Source organism: Chelonia mydas, chromosome 1 (genome assembly GCF_015237465.2).
Source record: "Chelonia mydas isolate rCheMyd1 chromosome 1, rCheMyd1.pri.v2, whole genome shotgun sequence".
Classification (NCBI taxonomy): Eukaryota; Metazoa; Chordata; order Testudines; family Cheloniidae; genus Chelonia; species Chelonia mydas.
Window position 1 is genome coordinate 189,581,513 of NC_057849.1, and position 17,184 is coordinate 189,598,696.

General features: G+C 42.0%; 1 protein-coding gene and 1 long non-coding RNA gene across 2 annotated transcripts; one reads left to right on the plus strand and one right to left on the minus strand.

The window, feature by feature from the left end:
* The first annotated feature begins 4,638 nt into the window (after positions 1-4,638).
* On the plus strand, positions 4,639-13,343 carry SH2D1B (SH2 domain containing 1B). The gene is made up of 4 exons (XM_007057534.4): positions 4,639-4,958; positions 7,969-8,032; positions 9,801-9,960; positions 13,207-13,343. The coding sequence occupies exons 1-4, from the start codon at positions 4,825-4,827 to the stop codon at positions 13,242-13,244; spliced, it is 396 nt and encodes a 131-aa protein (XP_007057596.1). The 5' UTR covers positions 4,639-4,824; the 3' UTR covers positions 13,245-13,343.
* On the minus strand, positions 7,823-15,827 carry LOC122464136. Its single transcript, XR_006288049.1, has 3 exons — positions 15,711-15,827; positions 13,240-13,439; positions 7,823-8,051 (listed from the first exon to the last, which is right to left on the minus strand). It is a non-coding gene; the product is annotated as an uncharacterized LOC122464136 (long non-coding RNA).
* Between the last annotated feature and the right edge of the window lie 1,357 nt (positions 15,828-17,184).

Genomic DNA, 17,184 nt, shown 5'->3' on the forward strand with positions numbered 1-17,184 from the left:
TGGCAGGGCTCTGGGCTTCAGCCCCATGCTGTGGGACTTCGGCTTTCTGCCCTGGGCCTCAGCGAGTCTAATGCTGGTCCTGTTTGGTGGCCCCCCTGAAACCTGCTCGTGGCCCCCCAGGGAGCCCCGGATCCCTGGTTGAGAACCACTGCTCTAAGCAGTCCTTCATACTGACCCCAGGGTTACTGAGCTTCAGGGTGCTAATCATGTCTGATGCTGGGTCCCTGAGGCTCTCTACTGGACATCTTCACTTTTCTGCATCAGGTACATCCCGCTCCTGCAGCATTTCAGTGGTATGTTCCAACTAGGGTTCAAACTCCTCTTTTCCAGGTATTGGGATGTGACCCCCAGCAAATAACCTTAACTTATGATAGGAGCTTGACTTAGGATGGGACAGCACAACCTTTTCTGGTGCTTGCTTCAGTGTCTTTGCCCACTCATCGGGTGAGGCTGCTGCCCCCAGACTCAGGGCTTCTGGGTCAAGACCCAAGACATCCAACGTATCAGTCAGGGTCTTTCCCTAAGAAGGCCGACATCTTCTTAAACAACTGCATCTGAGGCAGGAGTGGGTGGGGACTGGCTTTCAGAGCCTACCAGCTTCCACATGTTGCCCACCACTGTTACCTCACTTGGAGCTTGTGGGGCTTCCACTGCCTCTGGCAGCTCACACAGAGCTGCAAAGGTACCATCGTCCCTCATAAAATGCAGTCGTGCACTCTGCATTTGCTCAGGCCCTCTGTGGCTGCCTGTGAAGTGGATTCATCTGAGCCCTCATTGAATGCCTCAGGTATCCTTGTTACTTGAAGGCAGTTGTTAGGGTCAGTATTCATCCTCTTGCACCAATCCTCTAGCATGTGTACAGCCATTATACAAATTGTGATTTCCTCAAAATATAGCAAAATTGTTTTTCCAAATTAATGGTTTACTCAAGATGTGCTTGCGAGAGGTACTGACCCAAGTATCCCGGATGAGCCACCCAAAATGTAACCCTTCTATCAGGTAGTATCAGCAGCAACGAAGGCTGGGTTCAATATCTAGGGATTCCTATAAACAATACAGAACAGAACTAACTAATCTGGGAAAATTTAACACCACCTTACAAGTATTGCCCCTACAAAGCAATACTTCCCCACTTGCAGGCTTTGAGTCTGTGTAAAAGGGAACAGGAACAAAGCATTTAGAGTTGCCAACTAGCCAGGATTATTCTGGAGTCTCCAGGAAGTAAAGATTAGTCTTTAATTAAAAATTGTCATGTGATGAAACCTCCAGGAATACGTCCAACCAAAACTGACAATCCTACAAGCATTAGTTTGGGAAAACATCACAACCACATTCAAAAGCATGTGACCATAAGCAAATATGACCCCACAGTTGAGCAGTGTCCTTTGGCTTAGCTTCCCACCATACGGTGGGAAACTCCAACGAATGAATCACACATCTCTCCTCTCTCCCTCCACTGCACCCCACTCACAGTTGGCTGTTCATGGTTAGCAAAGGAACCCCTAGATATTGAATCTGACCCTTGTTGGTGCCAACTCCACCTGGCAGAATGGTTACACCTACTTTGTCTTCAATGCCTGGCAGCAATGTAGTTTAATCCCTTTTTTTTTCAGACTTCACAGCATTTTAAATGGCTAAAGTGGGATACACTTAGTCACCATTAATCCCTGTGGAGCTATCCCCACTGCAGCTGCTAGCCTTAGTACCTCACCTGCCGAGTCTGTGCCATGCTCAGCCCCCACCTTCCAGCCTGGCCCACCCAGGTGCAGTGTCACTCTCCATCCCTAAGCTCTCCTGCAGCCACTGAGCATTCCCAAGAGGGCCAGAGCATGCCCAAGAGCAGCCAAAGGTGCTCTCCTCCCTAGCTCTCACCCTGTCAATGCTATGTACCATGCTTGCCATGCGTATGGCTGTGTACAGCACTGAATGTGGGAAATGTTGTTCTTCAATGGGGATGGAGTTTGTGGGGGCAGGGGCAGGAGCGGGTCAAAGCAGGATAATCCTGTGAAACCCAGGACGGTGGGGAGGTATGGTATTGACCTGTGCACTATGCTGCTTTGTTCCTCATGATGTCAAAGACCCTATGGCTTTCTTGGCTCTTAATCATTCTTAGAAGGGAATATGGAACTTGGCTGTTTGCGCTTGGCTAAAAGGGATCATCCTGGAGAATAGCCACGTGGGGGGCAGGGGAGGGGTGTGCTGTACATACCTGCCAGTATGGTGACACATCACACATAGCTGGGCAACAGAATTCGGTTTACAGGCAGCCACGGTAAGCCAAAGGGTACGTGGGGTTGGCTTCTTCCGCCTTCATAACGTATGGGAATGGTTTCAAACTGCTGCATTCTCCTTTCCCAATGCCGGTTGTGTTTGCCGTTTAAAAGGAGGGGCTGCGGTTTTGGGGTGAATATGCAGCACACCGCTCCTGCCCCCCCACCCCCCGCATGGCTATTCTCCAGGATGATCCCTTTTAGCCAAGCACAATGTGTCTAATGTGTTGGGGATCAGCAAACAGAGGGGACTACTGTTCCCTTACAAAACTTCCCCGATTTCAACCAGGTGACCATGAATGATATCACTCTCCTGACACACAAAGATAAGGACCGAATGTTGCATGAATGCAACCAAAACACAGGACCATTCGCTGCCAGGCTTTGTGCTGCAATGATTCCAGACCTTGCTACTGGCTTGGCATGGTAAAGTGTCCTACCGTGGAGGATGAAATAAAGCAGCCCTCCCCAGAAACCTTCTGCAAAGGCTTTCAGAGTACCTCCAGGAGAGCTGCATGGAGACGTCCCTGGAGGATTCCCGCTCCATCCCCAGACACGTTAACAGACTTTTCCAGTAGCTGTGCTGGCTGCGAATGCATCCCAATTGCTCAGGGCAAATCAAATATTAAACACAATTACTTTTAACCCCGTAGTGTCGTTACAAATGTGCACTCACCAGAGGTGCCTTCTCCGCCGTCAGTGTCTGGTAACAATAGGCTCTGGGAGGGTATTGGCTCCAGGGTGAGGAAAAGGTCCTGGCTGCCAGGGAGAATGGATTCTCCACTTGCCTGCTGCGCATTCTCCTCCTCATCATCCACAAAATCCTCATCCATGTTGCCTGAGGCTGCCACCTTGCAGGTGTCCATGGAAAGTGTTGGGGTTCTGTTAGGGTCCCCCCCTAGAATGGCATACAGCTGATATAGAACCAGCATGTCTGGGGCTCTGACCCGGAGTGACTGTTTGCCTCCTTTGTCTTTTGCTAGGCTTGCCTGAGCTCCTTAATTTTCACACGGCACGGCTGTGCATCCCTGGTGTAGCCTCTCTCCACCATGCCCTTGCAATTTTGGCATATATATTAGCATTTCTTCTGCTGGATCAGAGTTCTGCTTGTACAGATTCTTCTCCCCATATAGCAATCAGATCCAGTGTCACTCGTTTGCTCCATGCTGGAGCTCGTTTGCGATTCTGGGACTGCGTGGTCACCTGTGCTGCTGAGCTCGCCACTCTGACCAAACAGGAAATGAAATTCAAAAGTTCCCGGTGCTTTTCCTGTGTATCTGGCTAGTGCATCGGAGTTGAAAGTGCTGTCCAGAGCGGTCACATTGGAGCACTCTGAGATAGCTCCCGGAGGCCAATACCATCGAATTGCACAGCGCTGCGTCTACACTACCCCAAATTAGACCCAGGAAGGTCGATTTTAGCACTACTCCCCTCATTAGGGAGGAGTACAGCAGTCCATTTTAAGAGCCCCTTAGGTCGGCAGAATGGGGTTGGTTGTGTAGACGCATTCATTATAAAATTGACATAACGTGGCTAAAATCGACCTGACCTCGTAGTGTAGACCAGGCCTTAGTCTCTTTGCTTTAATAGTCCTAGATTCCTCCTCTGGGTTTCCCTTCTTCATCCCAATCTAATTCCTCCTCTGCCACACCCCCAAGTCTGCCTCTTGTCCCCTCTGCATTCAACTCAGAATGCTTCCTCCTTCTCCATGCTACCTGGGCAGTGAAAGGGAGACCACTGAGAGCACAGGAAAGACAAGCTCACTGCTCTCAGTTCTGCTGCCTCCATGGCTGGGAGTAGCAATTCCAATGAAAGTTCTGCTCTGTCTCTGCATCCCTGGGCTGGCACATGCTCAGTACAGACTGAATCTTGGGCAAATTTAGCTGTCAAACTCTAAATAGTCTTTGCTGAGCATGCGTGACTTGTAACATTTTTCAAAGAGTTATAATTTGGCCAAATTTGAGTAGATTTTCTTGGGGACAGCAGAAGGGACATCCTTGACAGCAGAGCAAGCCACCGCCCAGCCAAATTTCACATTCCATGTTCTAAATCTTGGCTGCACTCCAGCTGCTCCACAAAATGGTTGTGTACAATTTTTAACATGGGTAAAACATGTTTTTCTCTAATCTTATTCTCAAATTGTTGAACAATGTTTGCTGATACTTCCTCCTCCCGCCCTCCCCCAAGCCTGAGGTGCACACTTGACAGGGAAAATATCAGCCCAATAGATTAAACTTTGCTATGAGCATTGGAAAACAAGGTCTTATAAGGAAGTGTTGGGGTATGGGGCCTATTTCAGGTAAACTATTGGCCATTTCACACTTCCTGTGTTAATCATATTCATTTGCTCTCTGTTGGCTAGAAAAGCTTTCCAGAATGGTCAGTAACAACCACACAAAATGAACCCACTGACATCATCAATGCTTCAAGAAAAACTTCTCCTAGCACCACAGTTTCAGTTTCAACATCCTCTAGACAACTTCATTTTCATGCCAGACTGCTGAATTCACCTGGAATCAGTTATAAAAACAAAGGGTCTGGTTCCTGTTCTTCCATGGAGTTCCCATTTTATCATGGAAACATAACAAAAAAAACCTGTGAAGAATTACTAAGCAAGAAAGGCAAGGATGGCAGCTTCTTATTACGAGAGAGCGAGAGCGTGACAGGAGCCTTGTGTCTTTGTGTTTTGTAAGTATTGTACTTTAAAATTGTATTAATTTTAAGACAATCACAAGTGGAAGTTATTACATCCTTAAAGGTGAATAAGTAGCAAATGTGAAAGTGATCTCACAGGCCAGAAACTTAAATAAGTTGCATAGCCCTAGTTAGCGTACAAAATATTTCTGCAGAGGAAAGGGGCACACATTGCCTCTGGCATAGGAGGGAGTGAAGACTTTGGGCATGGAAGGGGTGGGGGGTAGACATGTCTTGCATGAGGGAGATGGCAGTAGTTAGGAGTCCCTGAAATTGAAAAGGTTGGAAGGGTGGCACACAGGATGCTTTGCACACAGTTGGCATGGTAATATGTTAAAGACCAAGTCCCATATACATCTCTAGCTGCAATCCAGCCCAATCAGATATACCCCAGGTTAAAGTGGCTGGCTCATTATCACACGTGGAATCCCCATGGGCAGCACAAGCTTTAGGGTTCTGGGTAAATTTGGACAGCCCATGTTAAAGCTCGTGCTGCCACAGCTTCATTGTTCCAGGACCTGAGCTAGCTAAATTAAAGCTAGCTTCGGTATGTCTGCTCCATCCGCAGTCGCACCAAGTGACTGCACTGCAGACCGGCTCTTAGCTGTGCTGCTTCTGCAGAGGAACAACAAGAAGATTACTTTGCACTAAGATAAGCAAATTTGGATCCTAAAAACTAACTGAACAGAACTTGCATGCGAAGAAAGTGCTATTTTTACAGTCACATTTAACCAGCCTTTGTTTTTAAAACATGACTTGAAGCAACAACATCAGACAAACAGATGTCTGCTTCCAGGGTCTGAAAACTCTAGATTGATAAATTAGGGTTGTTAAACAAATAAAACAATTAATCACGAGATTAAAAAAAAATCGCAATTAATCACAGGTGTAATTGCACTGTTAAACAATAATAGAATACCATTTATTTAAATATTTTTGGATGTTTTCTACATTTTCAAATATATTAATTTCAATTGCAAAGTGTACAGTGCTCACTTTATATTATTATTTTTATTACAAATATCTGTACTGTAAAAAAGACAAAAGAAATAGTATTTTTCAATTCACCTCCTACAATTACTGTAGTGCAATCTCTTTATCATGAAAGTGCAACTTACAGATGTAGAATCTTTTATTTTTTTACATAACTACACTCAAAAATAAAACAAAGTAAAACTTTATAGCCGACAAGTCCACTCAATCCTACTTCTTATTCAGCCAATCGCTAAGACAAGCAAGTTTGTTTGCATTTACAGGAGATAATGATGTCCACATCTTATTTACAATGTTACCTGAAAGTCAAAACAGATGTTCGCATGGCACTTTTGTAGCCAGCATTACAAGGTATTTATGTGCCAGATATGCTAAATATTTGTATGCTCCTTCATGCTTCCTTGCTGATGATGCTCATTTAAAAAAGTGTTAATTAAATTTGTGACTGAACTCCTTGAGAGGAGAATTGTATGACTCCTGCTCCATGGTTTCACCTGCATTATGTCATACATTTCATGTTATAGCAGTCTCAGATGATGGCCCAGCATATGTTGTTCGATTTAAGAACACTTTCGTTGCAGATTTGACAAAACTCAAAGAAGGTACCAGTGTGAGATTTCTAAGGATAGCTACAGCACTAGACCCCAGGTTTAAGAATCTGAAGTGCCTTCCAAAATCTGAGAGGGATTGAGGTGTGGAGCATGCTTTCAAAAGTCTTAAAAGAGCAACACTCCATTGCAGAAACGACAGAACCCGAACCACCAAAAAAAGAAAATCAACCTTCTGTTGGTGGCATCTGACTTAGGTGGAAAAAACAAAACAAAACGTGCATCAGTCCGCACTGCTTTGGATCGTTATTGAGCAGAACCTGTCATCAGCATGGACGCATGTCCTCTGGAATGGTGGTTGAAGCATGAAGGGGCATATGAATGTTTAGAATATCTGGCACGTACATATTCTGCAACACCAGCTACAAAAGTGCCATGTGAACGCCTGTTCTCACTTTCAGGGGACGTAAATAAGAAGTGGGCAGCATTATATCCTGTAATGTAAACAAACTTGTTTGTCTTAGCGATTGATTGAACAACATTTAGGACTCAGTAGACTTGTAGGCTCTGAAGTTTTACATTGTTTTATTTTTGAGTGCAGTTATGTAAAAAAATTAAAAAATTCTACATTTGTAAGTTGCACTGTCATGATAAAGATTGCACTACAGTACTTGCATGAGGTGAATTGAAAAATACTGTTTCTTTTATTTATCTTTTTACAGTGCAAATATTTGTAATCAAAAATAATATAAAGTGAGCATTGTATACTTTGTATTCTGTATTGTAATTGAAATAAATATATTTGAAAATGTAGAAAATATAAAAAAAATATAATAAATTTAAATTGGTATTCTATTATTATTTAACAGTGCGATTAAAATTGTGTTTAATCGCAATTAATTTTTTAATCAAGTTAATTTGTTTTGATTTAATTGCTTGAGTTAACTGCGATTAATTGACATCCCTAATATAAATCAAATGTAAAAGTGAATGTGTGCCCAAAACTCTCCAGTATCCTTCTTTCAATGGTAGTGCTTGAAGACAAGTGTTTATAAATGCACACAATACACTTTAAAAAGGTAAATGGACACTATTTCTGCTTTTAGGTACTCCTGCATTTTTTTATTTTTTTTTGTTAGATTTAGGCTGCAGAGTTAGCTTTGGGGTATCTAACTTCACTAATTAAGTGGCTAAGCATTTTCTAAAATAGCTGTTTGTACAAGTGACATACTTTGTACTTTAGAAGAGATGTAAATGGTACGTAATTGTTGTTAGCAAAAAATGTAATGACAGACATTTCCTGAGATTGGCTCCCTGGGGTTTTAGTCATTTATTGTTTTAGCTTGGTTTACATTTAAAAAAAAAATACTTCCACCAAAAGGTTTAGATGTAGTGGTGTCTAGCCATTGTTGTTCCTTGAATGTTGATTAAAAAACAGTTTATGAAAGGGTATCTCTTCACAGCTTTGAACAGCTCATCTTCACTTATCGAATCTTCAGGGAACATGAAGGTTACTTTAGGATTCAGGTAAAAAATTTCATTTCATCTGCAAGAGAAAATATTGTTTAATGTCATTTTCTGATTAAAAAATCATATACATAAAATCTCACCTTCACAAGGTATTTTCATACCTGCATTCTACCTCACACAACCCTTGACAACACTTTCTCTCATTACCCATTAGCCTGGAAGTAACACACTACTGCTATCTCCACAGTAATTTCTTTGTATCCATAATTTATTGCATGGCTTGCCCATAGCTACTGATTTGACCATGCCTTTTTGACAACATAAAATCTATCTCTTGAGTATCTACTCACATATTTTTTTTTCTTCCTTTTTCTGATGGAATCCGCTTCCATTTCACCAAAAACATTGCTGGATCCTGTGTACAAACACCTTGTGCTTCTGAATGTTCAGGGGTTTTGAATTTTGGAATTAGTCCTTTCCTTTTAAAAAGATCTGTATATAATATTTTTGTGCGACTGTAATGCTCCGAGAGGTGCTTTTGAGCATTACTGATTTGGGCTGGATTTCTAAGCAAGGGCATTCTGCTTTATTTATTTTATTTTATTTTGTTGCCTTCCTCTATAGCACAGGGTATAGACTGCTTGCTAGGATCATCCGGGGATATCTCACCAAACTAATTCCCTGGCATTCCAGGGGCATCAGGTATTGGTGGTGGGTATTTGAGTGGAATTTTGATGGCCTGTGTTTATTCATTTAGAAAAAGTTTCCGTCCTTTATGGTTGCAGAGCAAAGCTTGCAGACAAACTGTTCAACCTAAAGACTATGACATCAGAAGACAAAAAGAACTCAAAAGTACTTTTAAAAAAATATCCCTTTTAAGCCAATCTCCTGATTTTTGGAACACTCAGAACTGGCATTACAGCATATCCTTTTTTATAGAGGGATAACTTCCAAGCCTTATCTTTCCCACCACAACTCTCAAAAGCCTTCTCACCTCGATCACAGCAGCCTGGGCCCTCAATCACAGGCATGACACCTCCCGAGTGTCTCAGTGCTGTTTACAAGGTTGGGCAGAGGAGACTGCTATACACCCAGTTGAATGTGAGGGATGGTGTTTGGAACGTGAACTTTGATTCACTAAGGCTTTGTTTACACTACCACTTTTGTCTATAAAACTTTTGTTAGTCAGAGGTGTGAAAAAACCACTCCCCTGACCGACTTAAGTTTCACCGGCAAAAGTGCTGGTGTGGACAGTGCTACGCTGGCAGGAGAGGCTCTTCTGTCAACATAGCTAACGCCGCTTGTTGCGGGTGGTTTAATTATGCCTGCAGGAGAACTGCTGTTCTGGGGAAGCAACAAAAACATTTAGAACAGGGTGGGTCAGATTAGCTATTTGAGAGATTCAGGCAAGGTGTACCCTAGAAAGTTTCCCTGGCATAAAAATGTCAGCTAAGAGTGTGATTTCTTTCTCTCTCTCTCTCTCTCTCTTTTCTTTTTTTTTTAACAATATTTCTTGACTGATCAAGTTGTCAAGAGCAAATGGGACAAATGCCCACTTTTGTGAAAAAAGCGGGGTGTGGAGGAATATGCGTGGGGGTGAGTGGCAATGCCAGCCCCATGCAGGGGGTAGGCAGGACTCGGGCAGGGGGGCAGGCAGTGCTTGGGCAAGCAGTGACGCCAGCCCTGTGCAGGGAGTGGGGGAGCTCAGGCAAGTGGCTTGGGCCAGCCCCATGCTAGGTGGTGTCCCGTTTTCCCTTTGGGAAATATGGTCACCCTATGGATGAAACATACATGGAGTGGCAACACTTTTTTCACTTTCTTTCAGACTTCTGAAGATGCTCCACAACGGGTCTTCAAAACGATAAATGATTTGATATACGCATATGAAAAGCCAAATCAAGGACTCGTCATCAACCTTCGCTACCCAGTCAGGAGACCGAAGTCCCCAGGGAAAGCCAAGGTAGAGATGGATGAAGTTTATGATGGTAAGAGGTTTATTTCTGTCTTTTTAGCCTAGTGCTGGATTGACCGTGCTGAGAATGAATCCCTTCTGTTTCTCTTCAGTGCACAGAGAGCCCAGACAGCAGTTCTGTACATTTCCTACTCAGTCCTTACCACTGTGTTTCAATAACGCTTTGAATCACATTTAGGAGAGAGAAGGGAGCTCTGTCAGCCTTTCTTAGCCTGCCAATCAAGGTACCCATTAGTAACAAGATAATGGCAACTCTCAGAATAGGTGTCCGCATCACAATGAACAGGCATGTGAAAATCAATTCGGCCTACTGCAGATGGGTAAAACTGAGACACAGAAAGGTTTGAGAATTCATCTAAACTCTCCTAGCATGTCACGGTGAGAGTCAGGAGTGATACTCAGAATTCTTGCCTCTGACGCACCCTCCGGATGGTTATAATCTTAAGTACTACCAACACAGGCTGGATCTGAACCCATGAGTTAGAGGCAAAATATTTTGCATCCCTGAATCATTGAGTCCCCTATACTTGATTTTAAACTTTCTTTTTATTTCAAGATGAAAAGCAAAAATCACATATTCTGCCTAAGTGATCAAAATCCTACCAGTGACATTAGCTAAATAGCCCCCTAACGAAAATGGGGACAAAGACATACTTAATGACTTTGATGGAGTTGGGATTTGACCCGTAATGTTTTAAGATTTAAAAAATATAAACATTGCCAGTATGCATTACTTTAGTATGGTTATTTACAATATAGTTCTATAAGGTGCTGAGTCCACTGATTTAAGTGAGAGACCGAGTCCTAAATTACCTTCATACCAAAAATGGCACAAACTAAATTATCTTTGAGGGCCTAGGGGAGAAAATATAATCTAACTTCAAACTCATAGTTTTTTTGTTTTGCCTTGTGTTCTAACATCATAAGTAGTCTTAAATCCAAACTGTCCTAAAAATAAAAATTGAGGGAGGAAGTATTGTCTAGTGGTTAGGGCACTGTCCTGGAATTTGTAAGACCCAAGGTCAATCCTTGCTTTGCCATAGTCGTCTTCTGTGAAGCTGGGCAATTCACTTTGTTTCCGTCTCAGTTCCCCAATTATAAAATGTGCCTAATACTTCACCAAGGTGTTTAGGATAAATACATTAAAAATTGTGAGGCTCTCAGATATAGTATACTTTGATTGTAGTCATGTGTCTTTACTGTAACATGCCCTTGGTTTTGTTCGGATGAATTTAGTAAGAGTGGTAACTGTTAACCCGGACAGTGCTGTTGACACAGAGCAAAAGACTTTAAGAACTGCTGAATAATGCTTAGTTGCTGAGTTAATCAGGCAGTGTGAGCTGTCATTAGAAACCGTTTCTCCATTAGAACTGTTTACCCATAAGAGTAAGTGCTTATACCAGCAAAAGTGTAGGAATCATGTATGCATGACGCAAGAGTCCTCACTTAGGAACAGTGGCTATACGAGTGTAAACTCAAGTTTCCAATCCTCTGCGTGAGTTACACCTCTTGTAGGTAGCCTGGAGCCCTGAATGGCAATCTTTGAAATAGCTCCTAATTAAAGGTGAACTGACATTTTATGTTTAAATGGCCCAGTTTTTAAGGTTCCAGATCATTAGTGGAACACATGGGTAGACTTAAAATGACAAGTACATGCTAATAGTTAACTGAAATATATTTTTACCTGAGTCCCCCAGTAAGAGCTAAGCCCTATCCCTGACATCTAAAGCGGTGTGAGGAATGACGCTCTTGCACTGCTTTAGAGCCTTGTCTACGTTGGCACATTGCACCTGTTTTTCAGCAATGGTGCAGCTACCCTGATTCGAACAATGGTTTAAAATACTTAGACATCTTCAGCACAGCATCAAGAAGACTTGCTCTAGGAATCCCTTGAGACCTATGCCTACTAGTGTTCACCATGTTGCTGGTGCCAGTGCATCTACACCATTGCCAACAATAAAGGGTAGTAAAGTTGCAGCCTTGTTTATACTAGCAGGTTTTCTTAAGCCTCCCCACAATTGCCGATAGCTGGTAGCCATGGTGGGACCACTAGGGTAGATCAGTTGCCATCTAGACCTGCTCTGAGCTGAGGTGAAAGGCATTGAGCAGGGCTCCTGGCATGGTGGCTACAGTGCTGGTCTAAACCAGAGTTCTCATCATTGCTAGCACGCGGGGAGCTCTACTGGCAGGAGAGTAATGGTGGGAGATTTTAATAAAAAGACTAATCTAAAACATGCTTTAGTATCTGATGCTGAAGCTGCATCGGCTCTTGCAGGAGAAAGACTGAACACTGAACTTGGCTTGTGGCCTGGCAAATACGTGTAGGGATTTGTCATAACACTTTGGGATTGGAAACATAGTTTGTATTTATTTTTATACCATTTTTGTTCCTTTCTACATAAAGCTCCACTTTGCAGCAGCCTTGGCTCCTGTGTAATGCTACTGAGTTGCACAGATGAGTCGAGGTTAAAGAATAATGTTTGTTTGCCACTGGATACCTTGAGAGGCCACTGGTGCCTCTTAAAGAAAACCGCAATATCCTTTTGCCAGCTATCTGCCTAAGCTCTACAAGTAGCTTGGCCTCTACTAAACTTCCTTTCTCTTGCAAAATTTGAATGTGTGATAGTAATATACGAAATGTTCAGTGCAGATAGCAGCTTGAAAGGACATCTAAGCTAATGGAGAGGGAGATGAGGGTCTTAAGAGCTCAAATCTCATCCTTGTCCCCAGCTAAATACAGAAGTTAGTTAGCATTACATTTATTATTCTCAGAGAAAAGGAGTCTTAGGTTCTCTTGCCCTACAGTTTACAATTGTCTTTCTATTTGGAACTATTGTACGTAGTGGAAGGATATGTTGCAGCATTGGCCATCAGATCCACTGACCTGTCTTGTAAACTGTTTCCACTCAGAAGCAGTTGATTATTTCTTGCTATGAGGCATTCCTAACTGTACTTCATGGATATGATAGTTCAAGAACTGAGCTGTCAGGTTCTGGAGGCGAACAATGCAGGATCTCTTCAGCTTGAGTTTCAGGCAATTTGACTCAGATGAATGGCAAAGGAGTGGTCTTGGGGGCCAAATCTGCAAGACCCTAGTCCTAACTGGAGTCATATATAATTGGTGTCCAGAACATTGAATGATTCCATCTCAAAAACCAAAATAAAATGTGTTATTTTACAACAAGCTCCTCTTTCCTCCCCCTAGAAGATCATTGGAATGTACAAATGATGACATACTGTTATGCTGCTTTCTTTACAGAAATTGGAGATGGAGATTATGTTGATGTCTTACCTTAAATCATCTGGGACCTGGTTTTTGTCAGAGGCCACCTCTTATTCTGGCCCCCATCTCAGCAGATCAAATGTAAAAAGCTTGTTCTCAGACCTTATCCTTGCACATGCCACATCTGCTGGCTGGACATTCTCATCAGTGGACTTGTGGCTCTGAAATTCGCTCTCCTGGGCAGCGCATCCAGGTAACAGACTTGTACTCTTTGGGACACAATCCAAGTTATATTTATTTTATTCATTATTAGAATAACTTATTTTTATTTTTAATTTGTTATTTTCCTTTTTGCTAACTGAAGTTCTAGCTGCCCCAGTCTGCAGCCTGTTAGAAAATAGTAAGGTAAATATGTTAATTGCATATGGGTAGATCAAATGGTAATGGCAGAGCTGAAATCTACTATGATACAAACTCTATAGACTCCACAGAATGTTAAAACCATGTTTTGTTGTGTTTTCATATTTTGTGCAAAAGACATTAGTTTTGCCTCATTTTCAGCTAACTGAATGGTGTATTCAATCAGAATCTTTACTCTCTTGAAGGAATAATATCATCCTGTAGCACTGATACAATCCAAGGCTGCTGACAAAAAAGCATTGAAAGTAGCAGCAACTGAAAATAGAGAATATACTATACAGTGTAAATAAATGACCTGGACTGTTTTCATATCTATAAATGGTAGTGTTGAAGATTTACTTTGGGACTGCAAGCTTTACACAGATACTTTTAGGAACAGTTTAATTTTTTTATATTTAATATTTGTTGCATGCATTTGACACAGCAAACAAATGGTTCTGTGGTGCCTATATTTCTTTTTTCTAACAAGAGTTGGCTTTAAAGAATTAAACCAGGGATCTGCTTATTGTACAGTTTTGTTCTGAAGGTCAGAAAGTGACCTTGGGGAAGTGGTATGTCTAATGGTTACCTGCCAGAAAGAGAACTCAGGACTATTGACTGGCAGAACTAAGAACGGAGAATGGATTGTTCTGTGACCTCTGGCAAGTCATATAACCTTGCTGTGTGCATTCCACATCTGTAAAATGAAGATACAGAGGCACGACAAAAATTGTTTCTTTAATGTTTGTAAAGGGCCTTGAGATCTTCAGGTAACATGCCATAGAATTGTGAAGTATCACTCTCGGCTCATTGTAAATTTAAAGTGCTTGTGATTCCACATGTTGGAATCAGAGGGTATTTGTAGTGTTGTGATGCAAATAGGTGTTTAAATTAATCCGTAGACTTCCAGGATGATTAGTGTAGACGGCCAAAACATTGATTTGTTTGAGAATGTAAGTGGTTGCCGAAGGGGAGAAAAAACTGTTCCGTATTGTAGGGAAAATCTTACTTTAAAGAAATATAGGGATTAATGCTTTTATATTAGCAGAGCTCCAGCAGCCTGCTCCACATTCTATCATCAGATTGCTACAGCACTGAGGTAGCACATCAGTGTACACACTCACTATAGCAACAGGAAGGATTTTCCTATCACTGTAGTTAATCCACCTCCAGGAGAGGCAGTAGCTACGTTGGCAGAAGAATTATCCCATCAACCTAACGCTGTCTACGCCAGGGATTAGGTCATCTTGTAGGCCAAAAGCCTAATGGGAAGAAATTGTTTCAAGTAAAATTGTACTTTATTTTGCTTATTTTGCCTTATACTTTATTTTGCTAGCCTTAAATTAGTAAAAAAAAAAATTGTAGCCTCAAATTAAAACCACAAGCCCAAATTGTTCTGAGTTTATTCTTTACTAATTGTGTTAATAATTGTTTTTAGAAGGATAAAAATTGTATGGCTGTAATTGCCTTATTTACTGTTTGGTGTGAGCGAAGAATATATGGTAATTAACTAAGAAAGAACAGTCAGCTAGGCCAGATGGTCAAGAAGGGAGTGGAGGAGTCGAGAGGCACCAACTTTCACCCGGATGGCAAATTTACAACCCTAAAGCAAAGGCATACACCCCAAGAACAAAATAAAGAGTGAAGCCAGAGGGACGAGATAAGAAACAGCTGCGAATAACTCCCAATAACAACCCAAATAATGCTAATTAAAGCAACCTTGAATAGGGCATACACAGCAAGGTCCAAAGACTTGTATGGGAACTTATTACTATAAAAAAAAGAGTGGGACTTTGGGTTCGTTCTGCATCAACATCAGATCTTCGAACGTGTTCGTCAGAACACAGCACCCCCTCCCTCGTGTGCAGTTTCAGCCGACCATTGAAACTGACTGAGCAACACTAAGGACTGGTAACTATATAATCTAGCTGCAGAACCTTCGGTGGGGGGGCGGGGTGTGTGTGTAAATGGAAGCATATACTAGTTTTAATGCTTTAACTGTAGTCTCAATAAATGTGGCATATTGCCTTATCCCCTTTTTAAAAATTCTGTGTGCTTCTTATAAGCATAACAATCTTAACTATGTCACTCAGGAGTGTGGATTTTTCACTCCCCTGAGTGACGTAACTGGATCAACCTACCTTTTAAGTATTGACCCCACCTAAGTGCCAGCAGTGTTCAGGTTTCCAGATTACAGTATGCTACATCATTAGACTAAGCTCCACAAGAAGCTGTGTTCAGTTCTCGATGGCTTGAAGAATAGGTCAGCCAACTACATATCCTTTGGAAGAACATGTGAGAGAACGAGGGACTCAATCCGCTGCAGCTGGAAGTAATAAGTACAGTAGATGTCAGTAGAAGCACAGAGCAGTCAGCACGTTGCAGGATCAGGTCCTAAAAGAGGGGAAAGGGTAGGGAGTATAAAGATAAACTGAGCCAAAATACCCACCTGTACCCATATAGGACCCACTGGAATAGGCAGTAGTTGTTCTTTCAGCAGCGTGTGGGATTATTGGCAGGGGGAGGAATACATAGTCAGATGTCTTATTTGTCATTAAAATCATGACATGTTTCTAGATAATTCACAGGCCTTGAGCATCAGGAAAATGAGCCCAAGTTTCTAATACCTGCATGCAAGAGGTTAAGGCCCGACCATGGTCTGTGTTATGCAGGAGGTCAGACTAGATGATAACAATGGCCTGAAAATCAAGGAAATAATGAGTGGGGTATTAATTCTATAAAGGTTTCAGGGAAAGCTTATGACTGTATATATCAGAGGCAGCTTTATGCCAGTATCCTAGGCAGGTATTGCATTACATGTATGTTTAAAAATCGAAACAGCAAAAGAGCATCCATTTTTCTTGAAAATGATCTGAATAAAGTTCACTAAGTTAGCTCACTAACTTCACTCCTGCAGAAATCTTTGCTAGGTGTTTTCTAATGAACATATTAGGTCAGCACAGGCCATGCACCCTGAATGAGAAAAACATTGTTGAAAATAAGATTTAATTCATGCACACTGAATGAGAAAAACATTGTTGAAAATAAGATTTAATTCTGGGGAAAGACTCTAGCTTGAAAGTCACAGAGAATGAGTCATTCTCTTTTCTTGACTTTTAAATAGTGTTAGAAACAGTACAGCACAGGAAACCACAAGTTTCTTTATCTCTCTTCTCCAATATACTTTAACTGTAACTTGGAGGGGCCACTTGTGAATCAAAATTGTAATTTGATTTCCTGTTCAGCTTTTAGCCAATGTCGAGACTCTCAGTGCGCCAGTCACTATCAATGAAGTGATGTTGTTTTTCTGAGATAAACACTTATTCTCTAGACCAGAGCTGACAGTGTCATTTCATGCAGGCTATTGAACAACTGTAGGATGGTAATGACTGTTGGTCACTACCAACCTGGGCTGGATTTGAATAGGTGACCTAAAGATGAAGGGCTTTTGTTTGTTCTTCTACTACCAGTGCTTAAAGAGTGCTGGGTCACAGACCCCAGCAAATAATATTGCTACAGCTTGAGCCAGTTAGCTGAGGGATGCAGACTTCAGCCCTGCCTGAGGGAAAAACCTTGCTGATTTCATTGTCTGCCTGCCCTACATGCCTGCCTCCC

What these genes read in the sequence shown, in the direction of transcription:
- SH2D1B (XM_007057534.4), top strand. Translation starts at nt 4,825, where the DNA reads ATGGAGTTCCCATTTTATCATGGAAACATAACAAAAAAAACCTGTGAA. An exon ending in GCCTTGTGTCTTTGTGTTTT is followed by an intron (nt 4,959 to 7,968) that starts GTAAGTATTGTA and finishes ATCTCTTCACAG; the next exon opens with CTTTGAACAGCTCATCTTCA. An exon ending in GATGGATGAAGTTTATGATG is followed by an intron (nt 9,961 to 13,206) that starts GTAAGAGGTTTA and finishes CTTTCTTTACAG; the next exon opens with AAATTGGAGATGGAGATTAT.